The 15,937-nt window shown below is 35.6% G+C and overlaps 1 protein-coding gene across 1 annotated transcript in view; it reads left to right on the top strand.

Moving 5' to 3' along the window:
• KIFAP3 (kinesin associated protein 3) overlaps positions 1-15,937 on the top strand; it is a 210,846-nt gene that overhangs the window by 83,501 nt on the left and 111,408 nt on the right. Inside the window, exons 10-11 of the mRNA XM_027772485.1 lie at positions 2,523-2,701; positions 12,412-12,574. Coding sequence (XP_027628286.1) covers positions 2,523-2,701; positions 12,412-12,574 — 342 coding nt within the window. The remainder of the gene's footprint in view (positions 1-2,522; positions 2,702-12,411; positions 12,575-15,937) is intronic.

Genomic DNA, 15,937 nt, shown 5'->3' on the forward strand with positions numbered 1-15,937 from the left:
TATTTTTGAGCTTTGTTTTGAGACATAATTTAATTGAATTAGTTAGAAACAGTTTGGTTTGTTGGGGGGGGTTGGGTTGTTAGTCTGGACATGAGCAGTATTTGGTCTAAATTATTTTCCTCTACTGAGGCAAGACTCTGAGGACTCTACCCATTGTGCCATGAATGATGAAGTTTCCAATATTGTTTGTAGAAACAGGCATCATTTATAGTCTCATGTGAGCACCATGTACTTTTTCTTTTGATCCTCTCATTTTGTTCTCTCACATGCTTTAGTTAATATTTCTAATATAAATTTTCTGGTTGTTATTCTGATCAGTGTTCAAGGGAGACCTCTGTAGACCACTAGAGTTCTTCCTGTGTATTTGTCTCCTGTCCAGCACTCTCATCTGTGAACTCTGGCCACCTTGTCGTCCCTAAACTCTTAGCTTTATCTCCTCATCCCAGGGATTCTGTCAGGTTCTACCTGCTTGTAGCTCATTAATCTGCACTTTCATCTTCACAGGGCCTCTTCCCACTGTATTTCTCTCTGTGATCATCATCTTTTCTTGTTAAGACAATAACGATTGGTATCAGAGTCTGTTATAGTGTCTCATTTTGACTAGTTACCTCTGCAAAGATTCTATTTCCAAATAAGGTCATATTCTGAGATTCCAGGTTGGATGTACATTTTTGGGATACACTATTCAATTCCTCTTATCTTTGTTATTATTTTTTAAGGTTCTTGCCATAGGGCATGTGCACTTGCCAGAGAGAGACAGTGAGAGGGAAAGTAAAAGTGAGAAATCACCCTCTGCAAGGATGGCCATGCTGCAGTCCATTCTCCTTCTGGAATTTTGGGCATGCATGCACACACACACCCCTTGATTTTCAAGCTGCCAGGTCCAGGCCTCAAACTGCTGCCAGCTATGTGGAGTTCATTGCCTTAACCACTACACAACCTGCTAGCCCCTCACTTTTTCTATCTTAGCTGCAAGAAAAAGTCTATAATATGCTTTTCCAACACAACTTTAAAATCTTTAATAATGCCTAGCATGCAAAGTCAGCATGAGGCAGTAGTGGAAATGTGTGAGCTTTGGGTTCTGTTTGTCTTGGACATTATTTTAGCTTTGCCACTTTGCAGTTTTGTGGGTAGGGCAAGTTATTTAAATTCTCTGAATCTAGGATTCCCACTCTGTGAAATCTTTATAATACTTTTTTCCTCATAAAGTTGTTTTGAAATTAAAATGAGTTTCCATATGTCAACTAGTACAGTTCCAGGTATACAGAAGATGTTTTAATGAGAATGATTTGCCATTCTATCCCAGATAGTTGTTAAATAAATATTTACCTGTGTATATACATACAGATACATCTCTTCTTTTCCTAAAGGTTTAGAGCTAGTTTAAAAGAATACATGAAATGAAATACTAAAATAATGAGTAACATCAAGGCCATAAGAAACCAAAAAACATTGTTGACCATAACGGCCTACATAATCTGACTTTTATGTCTAACTCTGAAGCTTCCTGGCAAGGCAACATGGAAAACAGTATGCAATTTTCACTGTCAAAATGGAATACTTATTATGAGTTTCTTTTGAGAACCTAAAATTCTTATTACATGAATCAAAAAGAAACTACTTATAACTAGTAGTAACTTTAGTTCTGTCTAGTGTAACAATGTATTACTGAATGTCATATGGTATTTTCTTATAGTGACAAAATCAGTGTAAATATGAAAAATATATTTTAGTATCCCCAAATGTAGCTCTAGCTATACTATATATTCTGTATTATTGCTCTTTTTAATATTGCAGCCCTTGGTTATTGAGGTTTTATAATATCTTACTTTGTTTCCTATATATATAGTAATCATTTTTTCCTGTCTCTTGTTTCATTAATTGTCGACTTATCTCTCTTGAATTGCTATTTGATTACCATTAAGCTTTTTATATTCCAAAAGGGTAGGAACCATTGTCTTATTTTGGTTAATATGTCCTTCTTAGAATCATAAGGATACTTTTAGGTTATAAGAAAGGTCATGAGAGATTTTTGCATAGAAAAATACATCATGACTTTTCTGACGACCCAATATTTTATGTATATTATTTTGTTTTATATGATCTATTGATAACACTCAATAAATGTTTTTTAATTAACTACTTAAAAATTTTGAAACAGAGTGGTGTGGTTGTTAAGGTACTGGACTCTCACATGGCTGACCATGGTTATAGTCCTGTAACTGGTGGCTTGAAAATCATGCTGGGCACATGTGCATGAGTGCCCAAAATCCCATGAGGAGAATGGAGAAGAAGAGACTGTGGAATGGCCAGACCCCCTGGGGGTTGATTTCTCACTTTCCCTCTCTCTGTTTCTCTTTAGTGGGTGTACATGCCTTATAGCGAAAACCTTAGAAAAAAAATTAGAAATAACGTATTGCCTTTTTAGAACTATATTTTTTAACTTGGTCAGTAGATATGATTTTTTAAATTGTTGATTCATTATGCCAGTCATTTAACGCTCATCTGTTTTGCTTTTCTAGTTGCTCTTTACCTGCTTCTGAATCTTGCTGAGGATACTCGTACAGAACTGAAAATGAGGAACAAGAACATAGTTCACATGTTGGTGAAGGCTCTTGACCGAGACAATTTCGAGCTGCTTATTCTAGTGGTATCATTCTTGAAGAAACTCAGCATTTTTATGGAGAATAAAAATGATATGGTAACTTACAAAGTTACTTCTTAAAACAGCCAGTGTTAACCATTATCAAATTAGAATATTTTGATAAACATGTTGGCCCAGTCATGGTGGCAAGGGCAGAGGTCACCACTGTGTGATGATGGAGCACATGGGACATCTGGGTCGGCCAGAACACACTGGGGTTGCCCATGTACCCGTGATCCTGGCTGCCTGGGAGGCTACATGGCGAGACCTTGTCAAGTATATCTGTCTCTCCATCATCCTCTCTCATGAAAGAAAGAAATAAAAAATAAACTTAAAAAAAAAAATAAAAAAGCAACAATAGAGCCAGCAGGTGGCATAGTAGTTAAGGTGTTATACTCCCACATGGTTAATTGTGGTTTGAGTTCCAGACCTGGCAGCTTGAAAATCATGCCAGGTGCATGTATGTGAGTGCCCAAAATCCCAGGAAGAGAATGGAAGAGAAGGGATCGTAGAGTGGTGATCCCCCAGGAAGATGATTCTCACTTTCCCTTTCACTGTCTGTCTCTGTTTCTCTGACAAGAGCACACACCTTATAGCAAAAATCTTAAAAAAAAAAAAAGGCGGCAGCACTTTATTCCCATACTGAAATAATTCTGAATGAAGATTTTATAATAGCAATAACTCACTGAAATTGCTTAATTCAGAAATATATAATAGTTAATATTCCAGATCATTGAAGCTTTCTGAATAAAGAATTTTTTCTAATAATATAGAATGGATTTTTGCCATATTAAGTATAATAGAGAGAGAAAGAACATAGTTTAAATTGAAGATTATACTTGAGGATCATCTGACCTAATTGATTTCTATAAACTGTTTTGCCTTCTGCATATTAATATTGGTTTATAGATTATAATTTAACCTAATCTCTTTTGTCACTTTCTGTTTTGGTTTATAGTCACATCCTGTTGTGCTTCTTAAATATATTTTTAAGTTCTCCCTTCTTTTTATTCCCATTGCCATTATATTAATTCACGCCCCCTTCCTTTATATCCTCTTTATTTCTCGTTTGGATTATTATATTGGATTCCTAGTTACCATCTTTTATTGTATTGATACAGTGTTCTTTGAGAAGTACAGGTCGAATATATATTATTTCCTTCTGTGTAGAATACTCATAATATAGAAACATATTAAATACAAAATAAAAATTCTTTTCTGTCTTTTCCATGTCTTTAATAAGTTCACTTTTAAATTAAGTAGAATATACATTAACCATATCTTGTTTTCAGACATTGAAAGTTATGTATAATATTTTTTCTTGAGAAGTTTTTGCTATAGGGTGCATGTGCTCACCAGAAAGAGAGAGACAGAGAGACAGAAAGTGAGAAATCACCCCTTAGGGGGGATGGCCACGCCACAATCCCTTCTCTATTCTCCGCTTGGGATCTTGGGCATGCACGCACACGTGCCCAGCATGAGTTTAAGCCACCGGGTCCAGGACTCGAACCACAGTCGACTACACGAGAGTCCAGTGACATAGCCATTACGCTAACTGCTGTTCCCAATAATTATGTATAATTATAGCTATTATAAATAACAGTTCAGAGTACATATTTGCTTATTAAGTTTCTCCGTATCACTGATTATTTCCTTGGAGTAGATTCCTAGTAGTGAAATAATTGAATCGCTAGTGTTATGGTGCATTGAGGACCATTTTTAAAAGCGTTAAGTCATGGGACCTGCAGTTGGCGTAATGGCTATGTCACTGTACTCCCATGTAGTTGACTGCGTTTCGAGTCCCGGACCCAGTGACTTAAACTCATGCCGGGTGCGTGTGCATGTGTGCCCAAGATCCTGTGAGGAGAATGGAGGAGAAGGGATTGCGGCATGGCCATCCCCACAGGGGGGTGATTTCTAGCTTTCTGTCTCTCTGTCTCTCTCTGTCTTTCTGGCAAGGCCAAGGCGCCGTATAGCAAAAATCTCTCTCAAAAAAAAAATAGTGTATGTCATTATGTTATTATTGGTGTAAGTGGCTTCCTCAAAGAGCCTAATGTATAGTCCTAGTGCATAGTTCTTTTCTTTTTTTTTAAATCAAAGGACAAAAAGTAGCCCATGCTTTTTTTTTTTTTTTTTTGGGGGGGAGAGGTTTTTTGCTATAGGGCGCATGCGCTCGCCAGACAGATAGAGAGAGACATAGAGACAGAAAGCGAGAAATCACCCCCCAGGGGGGATGGTCACGCCGCAGTCCCTTCTCCTCCATTCTCCTCTTGGGATCTTGGGCACGCATGCACATGCACCCGGCATGAGTTTTAAGCCACTGGGTCCGGGACGTGAACCGCAGTCGACTACATGGGAGTCCAGCAACATAGCCATTACGCTAACTGCCTATGCTTTATTGAATGACCTGGCAAGCTTTTTGAAAACTTGCAACTGATTTATCAAATTTAATAAGTGCCTTGAATTCTGATTCTTGAATGTATTAAGTCATACATTACTAAAATGTAGTAAGCAAATTACTTATTTACACCCCTATGTTCAGTATCTGTCATTTTCATCATTAGTATATTTTCATACTGTTCATTATATGCCAGATATTGTTTTGAAATTGAATGTATTTTCACAGTTTAAGTCAAGCATTTTTTTTATTTTCATTGATCTTATGTGAAAATGAAGATATATATACTCCTGAGTATATAAGATGTGACTAAATAAATGCTTCCCCTTACTATAAGGTGAAGTATATGTTTAGATTAAGTTCACTTCTAGTAGGTTCTCAAAATCAGATTGATTTGCTATCAGCATGTGTCTACTATGCATTGATTAGATGGATATTTAAGTAATGTATTCCTTACGTGTTTATTCTACCAAATGATCTGAAGAATATTTTTATAATTATTTTCTGGTAAGATCATATAGTTGGAAGATATAAATTGTCTCATCAGCCTTATTTATTGAGGAGGAAAACTGAGGTTCGGAAAAGTTAAGGTCATGAGTGACATCAGGTTTTACTAAAGGTGGTATGCATTTCAGCTTTTATAGAAGGGTTGCATTTTATTTAAGGATATCTTACAGAATGAGGATTTTTAGAACTTGACAGAACCTTCTAATCTATCTAGCTTTCTGCTTTTGCTAATGAAGCAGCAGAGAATCAGTGACATTAAGTAATTAGCTTAAGGAAACATCTCTAGGTCCTCAGCTTCATTTTTTTTTTCTTTGCCTCTTAGTCAAAAGTTTAAGATTTTTTTTTTAAAGACATTTTACCAAACTTAACAATAACTTTTAAATGTTGGCTTTCAGAAAGAAAGAGAAGGATATATTTAAAGGCTGAATCAACTTGTTGGTAAATTGTTGGTAACTGTCACTTTATGTAGACCATTTAACAAAAATTCTAATTATACATTCCATTTTATAGAAATAGACTGGTGAGGACATCACATACTGAGATGATTATTACATTTAGCTCTTAGGGTTGGGATTTTGTCAACCAAAGAGGAGTCATGAATAGAAGGCTGTGTTAAATAAATACAAGTCTAATGTTTAACCAGCTGATTGACTGATTGCACATATTTCATATTCCATTCCGTGAAGTGGAAATACAGATTAATAAAAAGCTCTCCAGATTATTTATTGTGTTGTAACAACCATGTATATGTATACTGTAGCTTTTTCAAGAGAAAAATATTACCTAAATATAATTAATAACAGCTGAAGCCTGTGGCAATTGTATTTAAAAGAAGAGTGGAGTAATGACTGATCCATGTGTGAGGCTGTAGTATGTATTTAAGGAAAGTGTTCATTTTACTGTTGATGCAAATACTGACCTTGCTTTTTAGACACATATTTTAAAGAAAACTAAAATTTACTTTAAAACTTTCAATTAGTAATTTTAATTAAATCCTTATATTTTGTGAAAAACAAAAAAGAATAAATAGAATATGATTTTAAAAGAGGAACAGAGATGATATATGTTGCCTCAGATGATTATTTTCTTATTACTAACTTGTGAGACTTTTTTCTGTGTAAGTCTTTTATTGGTTATATGTTTTGCAAGTATTTTCTCCTTTTCTGTGGCTTGTCTTTTCATTCTATGAAGAGCAAAAGTTTTCAACTTTGGTGAAGTTCAGCATATAGAACAAATTTTTAATAGATTATATGTTAGTGTTACATTCAAAGAAATCTTTATCTCAAGTTCACAAAAATTTCTTCTTATATGTTCTTAAAGTTGTTATAGGGGTTTTGTTTTAGTGGTTTAGTCTATGAGTCACTCATTTTGACTTAATGTTGTGTATGATGCAAAGAATGGGTCAAAATTCAGGTTTTGGAATATGAATGTCCAGTCGTTCTAGCACTATTTGTTGAAAAGACTAATTTCTCCATTGAATTGCCTTTACACTTTATTGACATTGCTTTTGTACCTTTGTTGAATATCAGGTGCCCATATATGTGTGGGTTCTATTTCTGGAGTCTTCTATTCCATTTATCTCTGCGTCTGTGTTTTCACCAATACTTCCCCCACCACATCCACTCTATAGTAAATCTTGAAATCAGGTAGTGTGAGGCCTCCAATGTTGTTATTCTTTTTCAGAATTATTCTGGCAGTTCTATGTATCTTACCTTCCCATGATTTGAAATCAAGTAGTCTTTTTTTTTATTTAAAATTTTTTCTAAAATTTAAAATTTTCTAGAATTTCAATTTGGATTGATTGACTCTATTGGCAGGAATCAATGTATTAACAATATTAGATTTTCCAATCTATGAACATGGTATACATTTCCATTTATTTAGGTCTTCCTTGACTTCTTTAATTGTTGGTAGGTTTTAGCATACATATTCGGAATGTATTTTCTTTACCTAAGTATTTTATCATTATACATAGTAGTTTAAATAATTAGCCATTTCATGTTATTGACTGATAGAGCTACAGTTGATTTTATATATTAACTTTATATCCTGAGGCCTTGCTAAACTTGCTTTTTAGTTGTAATGGCTCATTTATAGAATCTTAGGGATTTTCTAAGTAGACAATTATGTTATCTGCAAATAAAAAGTTCTATTTTTTCTCTCTTTTTTAAAGTATTTTTAAAGAATTATTTAACTTTATTTATTTATTTTAATTCGACTTGAGAGGAACAGAGCTACAGAAAGGGAAAGTGAGAAACCAAGCTGCCAGGCGTGGGACTCAAACTGCAGTCAGCCATGTGCTAGTACAGCGCCCTTAACCACCATGCCACCTGCAGGACAGTATTTTTTTCACTTTTTAAAAGAATTATCCATTTAGGGACCAGCAGGTGGCATAATGGTTACATCGCTGGACTCCTGCATAGTTGACTAGTGGTTCAAGTCTCAGACCTGGCCGCCTAAAACTCGTACCAGGCATGTATGCATGTGTGCTCAAGATCCCAAGAGGAAAATGGAGGAAGAGGGATTGTGGTGTAGCCAATTCTAGGGGGTGATTTCTTGCTTTCTATTTCTTTATCTCTCTAGCAAGTAGGTACACACCCTACACCAAAAATCTCCCTTAAAAAATTATCCGTTTATTTTATTTATTACCACTATTTTTTTAAAAATTTACTACAGGTCATGCACACTCACCAAAAAGAGAGAAAGTGAGAAAGCAAGCTGTTAGAGTCAAGGACTCAAAACACAGTTGGCCATGTGGGAGTCCTGTGTCTTAATCAGCACTTGCTGTCCCCTATTTTTTTCTTACTAATCCATATGCTTTTCTTTTTTTTCCCCCTTGTGTTATTGCACTGAGTAAGCCAACTGCTATGAGAAGGAGTGGTGTGAGTAGACATTTCTGCCTTATTCCTGATCTTAGGAGAAAAGCAATGTCCTATTAAAAATTATATCGTTGTAGGTTTTTAGTAGATACTCTTTGTCAGTTTAAGGAAATTCTATTCTATTTTTAGTTTAGTGAAGATTTTTTTTTATCATGAATAGATGTTGGATTTTGTCAAATGCCCTTTCTGTATGATCATGTAGCTGTTACTGAGATCATGTAGCTTGCTCTTTTTTAGATCGTTGGTATAGTGATTTACATTGATTGACTTTCAAATGTTTAATCAGTTCTGACATTCATAGTGTAAACACTGTGAATTGGCTGTGATGTGGTGCTCTTCTGTATATGTTGTTAGATTTGATTAGCTAATCATTGTTGAGGTTTTCATTTCTGTTTTATGAGGCATTATTTTTCTGTAGTGTTCTTTTAATGTCTTGGTCTGGTTATATTATTAGAGTAACTGTGTCTTCATAGAATGAGTTAGGGAGCATTCCCTCTTCAGTTTTTTTGGAAGGGTTTGTGTAAAACTATTTTAATCAATTTTATTTATCATTATTTTTTAATTTTTCTATAGAGAGAGACAGTGAGAGAGAAAGTGAGAAAGCAAGCCACCAGGTTTGGGACTCAACCATCGTCAGCCATGTGGAAGTCCAGCACCCTTAACTACCACACCATCTGCTGGCCCCTAGAATGGTTTTATTTCTACTTAAATGTCTAGTAGAATTTACTAAAGCAAAAAGTCATCTGGGCTTGGAATTTTCCTTGTAAGAATTTCTTTAATAGGTACAGGACTATTTAGGTTACTTCCTTGAGTAATAGCTTTGTAGTTTGTGTCTTTTGAGGGATTTATCCATTTCATCTATATTATTAAATGTGTGGACAGTAAGTTTTTGGCATTATTTTCTTCTTATCTCTTTAATGTCTGAAGATTTGAAGCAATTTTTCCTATTTCATTTTTAATATTGTTTATTCTCTCTTTTTTTAGGTAAATGGTTTATCAATTTTATTTTCAAAGAACAGCTTTTAGTTTCATGTTTGATTTCTGGAAGTCTTTGGAGATAGAACTATATAATGAAGAGCTATAGAGTATAGCTGTAGGGTATAGATAGATGTCTAAAGAAAATATCATGTGTTGGTTTGTTAATTTAGCAATTTTTTAAAATTTTAGACTTGTTCCTTTGGATGGAGAGAAAAGAAAAACCCAGATCAAGGGTTCATTTAAATGCTCAATTATTAATTAGGTCAGTGAGATATTGTAATAAAGATATGAAAGGACAGTATAAATAAAATAAATGTTTTAGATTTTCAACAAGGAAACAGAATGAGATTATTCATAAACCCCGTGGGAATGATCCAAAAAGAATGAACGTATATGGAATTTCTATGCTCCTTAGCCATTGCTCTGTAACTAAAGGACATAAGCTATTTTTATGACCACATTTTTCTAGTTGCCACTTTAAAAAATCTGAATGTAGGGCTTCCATTACCAATTAAGTTCTGTCATCTGTGACTTCTTACTCTAAAATAAGTTCTTTCAATACAGTGTCATAATCTTTCAGGGCAGGGTCAGCAAACTTTTTCATGGGACTGTTCTGGTATGAAAACAGCCAGAGACAGTCTGTAAACAAATGAGCTTGCCTTTGTCCCAATAAAACTTTATTTATGGGAACTCTGTGTGTGTGTGTATTATTGCCAGAGGACACATGTGCTCACTAGCATGAGATAGAGAGAAAGCACCCGGTTGGGGCATGGTCATATTGTAATCTGTTCTCCATTTCTCTTTCCCATCAGGATTTTGGGCATGCACACACATATAGCTAGTGTGTTTTTCAAGCCTCTAGACTGGGATTTGAACCAAAGTCAGCCATGTGAGATCCAACTACCAATCTACAGCGCTCAACCACTGCACTGTTGGCCTGGCTGTGACTTTCAAATGATTTTATGTGTCACAAAATGTTATTTTTTGATTTCTCTTCAGCCATTTAAATATGTAAAAGCCAAAAATCTGTCCATAGCTTATGAATTGTATGAAGGCAGATAAGGGGACAGATTAGTTCACTAGCAATGATTTATTGATCCCTTTCATAATGTTTTAACTATTCCTTGTAGCCTAGCTTCTCTCCTAAGTTTTATAAGATTTCAAAATACACACTGAATGGCATCTCAAACATGACAAAAAATAAAATTATTTTTGCATTTATTGTCCCAGACCTGTTTTTCATTTAGTGGTTTTAGTTGATGATACTTATATCTTTCTTGTTGACTGTGCAGAAAGGGAGAATGGGGTTGCTTTTCTTCAGTAGAACTTCTTACAAGGTTGGTCTTTGGCTTGTTTCATGGAATTTGGACTTTGGGAGTGTTCCCATAGGAACTAGTCTGAGCACATCACCCCCTGTAGTTGAAATAATTAAATATAGAGTAATGTTAAACAACTTAGCAGAGCATAAAAAGCCTTTTTTAATTTTTAATTGTTATTTTACCAAAGGATATGTGCACTTGAGGAAGGAGATGGAGGAGAGGGAGAGAAAGTGAGAAAGTACCTCCCACGGGGGATAGTCATACCACAATCCTTTCTCCTTTTGGAATTTTGAGCATGCATGCACATGTGCCTGGTATATTTCTCAAGCTGCCAGGTCTAGGACATGAACTGCAGTCAGCCATGTGGGATCCAGCCACCATTACCACCGTGCCACTGGCTGACCCCATTAAAAACTTTTATGATCAGGGAACCAGCAGTTAGCGTAATGGCTATGTCGCTGGACTCCCACGTAGCCGACCGCGGTTCGTGTCCCGGACCCGGTGGCTTAAAACTCACGCCGGGCATGTGTGCGTGCGTGCCCAAGATCCCGAGAGGAGAATGGAGGGGAAAGGATTGCGGCGTGACCATCCCCCCTGGGGGGTGATTTCTCGCTTTCTGTCTCTATGTCTCTCTCTGTTTGTCTGGCGAGCGCACGCGCCCTACAGTGAGAAATCTCTAACAACAACAAAAAAAAATTTATGATCAGTTTAAGATCTATCTTTACAGGCTATTGCCAATTCTTGACATATATTTTATACTATGATTATACCCAGGCACTTATAATTCCCTAAACAAGGTCTTTTTTTTTCCTAAATGTCATCATTGTTTCATTCCTTAAATCAGATTGCCATCAACCTTCTTAAGCAGGGAATAAATATTTATTTTGTAAGATATTGTTTCCAAGTTGAAATAATTTCTGTTCTTCTAGTTAGATTATTAGCTCATTTCATGTTGCTTGCAGAACCCTTTTTGCCTTCAAAAAATGTTTTTTGGGTTTTCTTTCATCTTCTTTCTCTCTCCTTTTTCTTTCTTTCTCTCCCCGACCCCCATTTTCACTCCTTTCTAGGCCTGCCTGCCTGCCAGAGGGCACATGTTTTCACCAGAAAGGGAGAGAGAAAACACCTCCGAATAAAGAATGGTCTCACCACAGTTTTTTCCCTCCATTTGTCCATTGCATCAGGATTTTGAGCACACATGCCTAGAATGTTTTTATAAATCCCCAGGGCCACTGTTGGTCCTGTGAAATCCAGCTAGCTTATGCACAAGGCCTAACCACTGCTCTGGGGGTTGACTCTCAATTTTTATCACGTTATGTATTTATAATTTGTTCCTTCTATTCTCTTATAGACTGAGGAGTCATTCACAGCAGATGAGATTTTGTTGGTTTGGTACAGGGCCCAGTACTTAGGTGATATTTGATAATGTAGAGTGTTTTCAAGGACTAAATGTGATTTGTCTTCCAGTTGCTAGAGTAAAATGAGAGAAAGAGGGGATATTATGGGAGCATATATTTTCTCCTCAAAAATTTGATTACAAGAATGATTATAGACCGAAAAAGAGTATAAGATTAACACATAATTACTTATAAAATAGATTTAAATTAGGGTAGAAACAAAAATAATTATTTGCAGCCTTTTGTCTTGGTTTGCAACTGAACCTCACTACAATTCTATTATTTTACATAGGTGGAAATGGATATTATTGAAAAGCTGGTAAAAATGATACCTTGTGAGCATGAAGATCTGCTGAATATCACCCTTCGACTTTTATTAAACCTGTCATTTGACACAGGACTGAGGAATAAGATGGTACAAGTTGGACTGCTTCCCAAACTCACTGCACTCTTAGGTATGTTTCTTAAAAATTAATGACAGTATTGCTTGGAATTTCCAACATCATTGGAAAACTGAGGTCTTTGTTGAAAACCTTCTGAACAAAAAGCATTCTGTGTATGTTCTTTGATTGGGAACTGAATAATAAAAATAAGCAGAATAAATGAAAAATGACTTGTTCTAGGATCTCCAGGGTACTGTGGAATGAAATAGAATGGGAATTTTTAACCCTTTGACTTCATTTACCCATATTGAACCAAAATGAAAGTATATAAGTACTACCAGGAAATTAAGAAGAAAAAAATTATCTTTAGCATTTTTCAAAAGCAAATATCACCTAAGGTCAGTATTCTGCCATACTTTAAAATAATGCTTAGGAGTGTATTAATTTGTGGAAACTTTCTGTCATTACGTAAAAAAAGGGTATTTAACTATTAGCAACATGCTTATCTATAGCAAGGATAGGCACCCTCAACCTAATGCTAACTTACCCCCCAGCATGTATAGTGTATTACAACAGCCATACTGAAGTGCTTGCAGTTCCCTAAACAAGCTCTTTTATGCCTAGTGCCTGTCCACCTGCTTTTTTTCCTCTATTGGCACCACTATTGCCTTTCTTAACCACAAAGCAAATTCTTATTTATCTTTTTACATTGTGCTCTTTTGAGTATTACAGTTTCATTCCTTGCACAAAACTTTCTCTATATATTTAAATACTATACAGGAATGTTTTTATACATTTTGGAAGACATCTTATTGAGCAACACGTTTTTGGTTTTTTTTTTAAGAGTTTTTTTTTTTTTTTTTTTTTTTTTTTTCTGTAAGGCATGTGTACTTGATAGAGAGAGACAGACAGAAAGTGCGAAATAACCCCCAGGGGAAATGACCATGCCATAATCCCTTCTCCTCCATTCTCCTCTCAGGATTTTGAGGTTGCATGCATATACACCCAGCATGCTTCAAGCCTCTGGGACCAGGACTTGAACCATAGTCAGACATGTGGGAGTCCAGCCACATAATCATTATGCCATCTGCTGGTCCCTTGAGCAACACTTTTAAAAATTGTGTTGGGGGGGACGGCGGACCAGCAGTTAGCTTAATTGTTATGTTGCTGAACTCCCATGTAGCTGACCACGGTTTGAGTCCCGGACCCAGTGACTTAAACTCATGCCAGGTGCGTGTGTGTGCATGCCCAAGATCCCAAGAGGAGAATGGAGGAGAAGGAATTGTGGCATGGCCATCCCCCCTTTGGGGTGATTTCTCGCTTTCTATCTCTCTGTCTCTTTTTTTCTGACGAGCGCACATGCCCTAAAGCAAAAACCTCTCAAAAAAAAAAAAAAAAAAAAAACATTGTGTTTTGGCAATCAAAACAATATAAAGAGAGTGAAAAAAATTTTTTTAATTATTTGGCCTTGAATTTAATTCATATGATCCTCCATTAATCACAAATCAAGTATGCCAAATTATTAGGTCAGATCTCAGTGTATGAAAATGAATATATTATGGATGTTATTCTGAAGGGATTTATAGTCTGCTTGATTTGTGATTCAGTATCCAGTTACCTACTTTTATAAAATATTTGCCTTGTAACATATGATGAACAAATTATTTAAAAGGCATTTTTGGGGAATTACTCCTATGATACCTGCTTTGTAACTTGTTAAGTACTTAATTCGGGCATATAAAGTACATAAATTAATATTTCTTTCATCTCTTTTAGAGTTCAATTTCTATAGTAAAACTGTCTTAGACCTCTGTTTACTTCTAATCATGTAATTGGACAAGTTATCCAAACTCCTTGTCATGTGGTTTTTCTCATCTCTAATGAGGATAATTATATCCAAGTTAAGAGTTCTTTTAAAGATTAAATGAGGGATTGTGTGCAAAGTGCTGAGAACAGTGCCTGACAGTATTAGGTCATTGGGAAAGTCATAACGTATTTGTCTCTGTTTTTCCATGCAAAAATGCATCATGACTTTCCCTATGACCCAATAGTATTTTCTTAATAGCAGTATCATCATTCTTAATATTTGACATGAAATAGACATTCTGTGTTACTTTTTTCCACGTACCAAACCCTTCTAATAGAGACTATTATAAATCTTTATTGACAAATGAGGTAGCTTTATTTATTTTTTACTTCTCTTTGTATACAAGTCAATTTAATTTGGTAAAAACATTGATAATCTACTGTGGTGAAGCACAGTGAAGTGTTTTTCAGCCTGAGATAACATTGAATTCAAAAAAAGACAATTACATATTATTACTTCATAGATAATATACCATTTGAAGTCGACAATGAAACAGGGTGATATTTACAAAAGAGTAAGAACTGAGACTGTAGAAAGTTGTATTTCAGACAAAGTGATCAGTGTTACCTAAGATGTAGATGGAGCTAGTGAGCAACAATAAATTGTTTCAACTAGAGCATAGAATATGACTAAGAAGTGAAAAGTTTGGAAAATTAAGTTTATGCTCTATTGTGGTATTATGAAGCTTAAGGCATTACTAATGAGTTTATACTAAATATAATTAATGATAAGATACACAGCTTCATGGCTCCTGTGAACTAGCCAGGAAAACAGAATTGAAGATCTCCCACTGATAATTTGGCTTCCAGCACACAAAACTCGCGTGATTGAACTTCCAAGTTTGGGAAGAAACCGACCATCAACCAGATGACTAGAAATCGCTGCAGGACCACAAGAAATATGGGAAAACAGGAAAATACCTCTCTTCCAAGGGAAAAGGATAATTCCTCTTCATCCACACATAGTTCATTGGAAATCGTGGAAATGTCTGATAAAGAATTCAGAACATTCATAATGGCAAAGCTAACAGACATGGAAGAGAAGAGAGAGAATGAACTGCTGAAGAGGAAGAAGAAAGAAGTTATCGAGTTCCAGGAGGTGAGGAAATTCATGCAAGGTCGAAAAGAGGAATTTCACACTTTACAAAAGAATCAGATGGGACTGTTAGAGATGAAGGCTATAATACAGGAAGTCAAAATCTCCCTTGAAAGTATTAAAAGCACACTCGATCATACAGAAAATAGAATCTCAGACGTAGAAGAGAAAATTGCTAGCCTGGAAAAATCCACCTTGAAGACTGAGAAAATGGCACAAAAATTTGAAACTAATATACGAGATATACTAGATACCATCAGACATCCAAACATCTGGATAATAGGCATCCCAAAAGGCGAAGAGACTCATAAGGGCATTGATAATCTATTCCATGAGATCCTGCAAGAAAACTTTCCAAACCTAGAGAGGCTCTCAAAGATTCAGTCCCAAGAAATACAGAGGACCCCAAATAGAATCAACCCAAGAAGATCTTCTCCAAGACACATTATAGCCAGATTGACCAAAACCACAGA

Source organism: Tupaia chinensis, unplaced genomic scaffold (assembly GCF_000334495.1).
Source record: "Tupaia chinensis unplaced genomic scaffold, TupChi_1.0 Scaffold000278_1, whole genome shotgun sequence".
Taxonomy (NCBI): domain Eukaryota; kingdom Metazoa; phylum Chordata; class Mammalia; order Scandentia; family Tupaiidae; genus Tupaia; species Tupaia belangeri.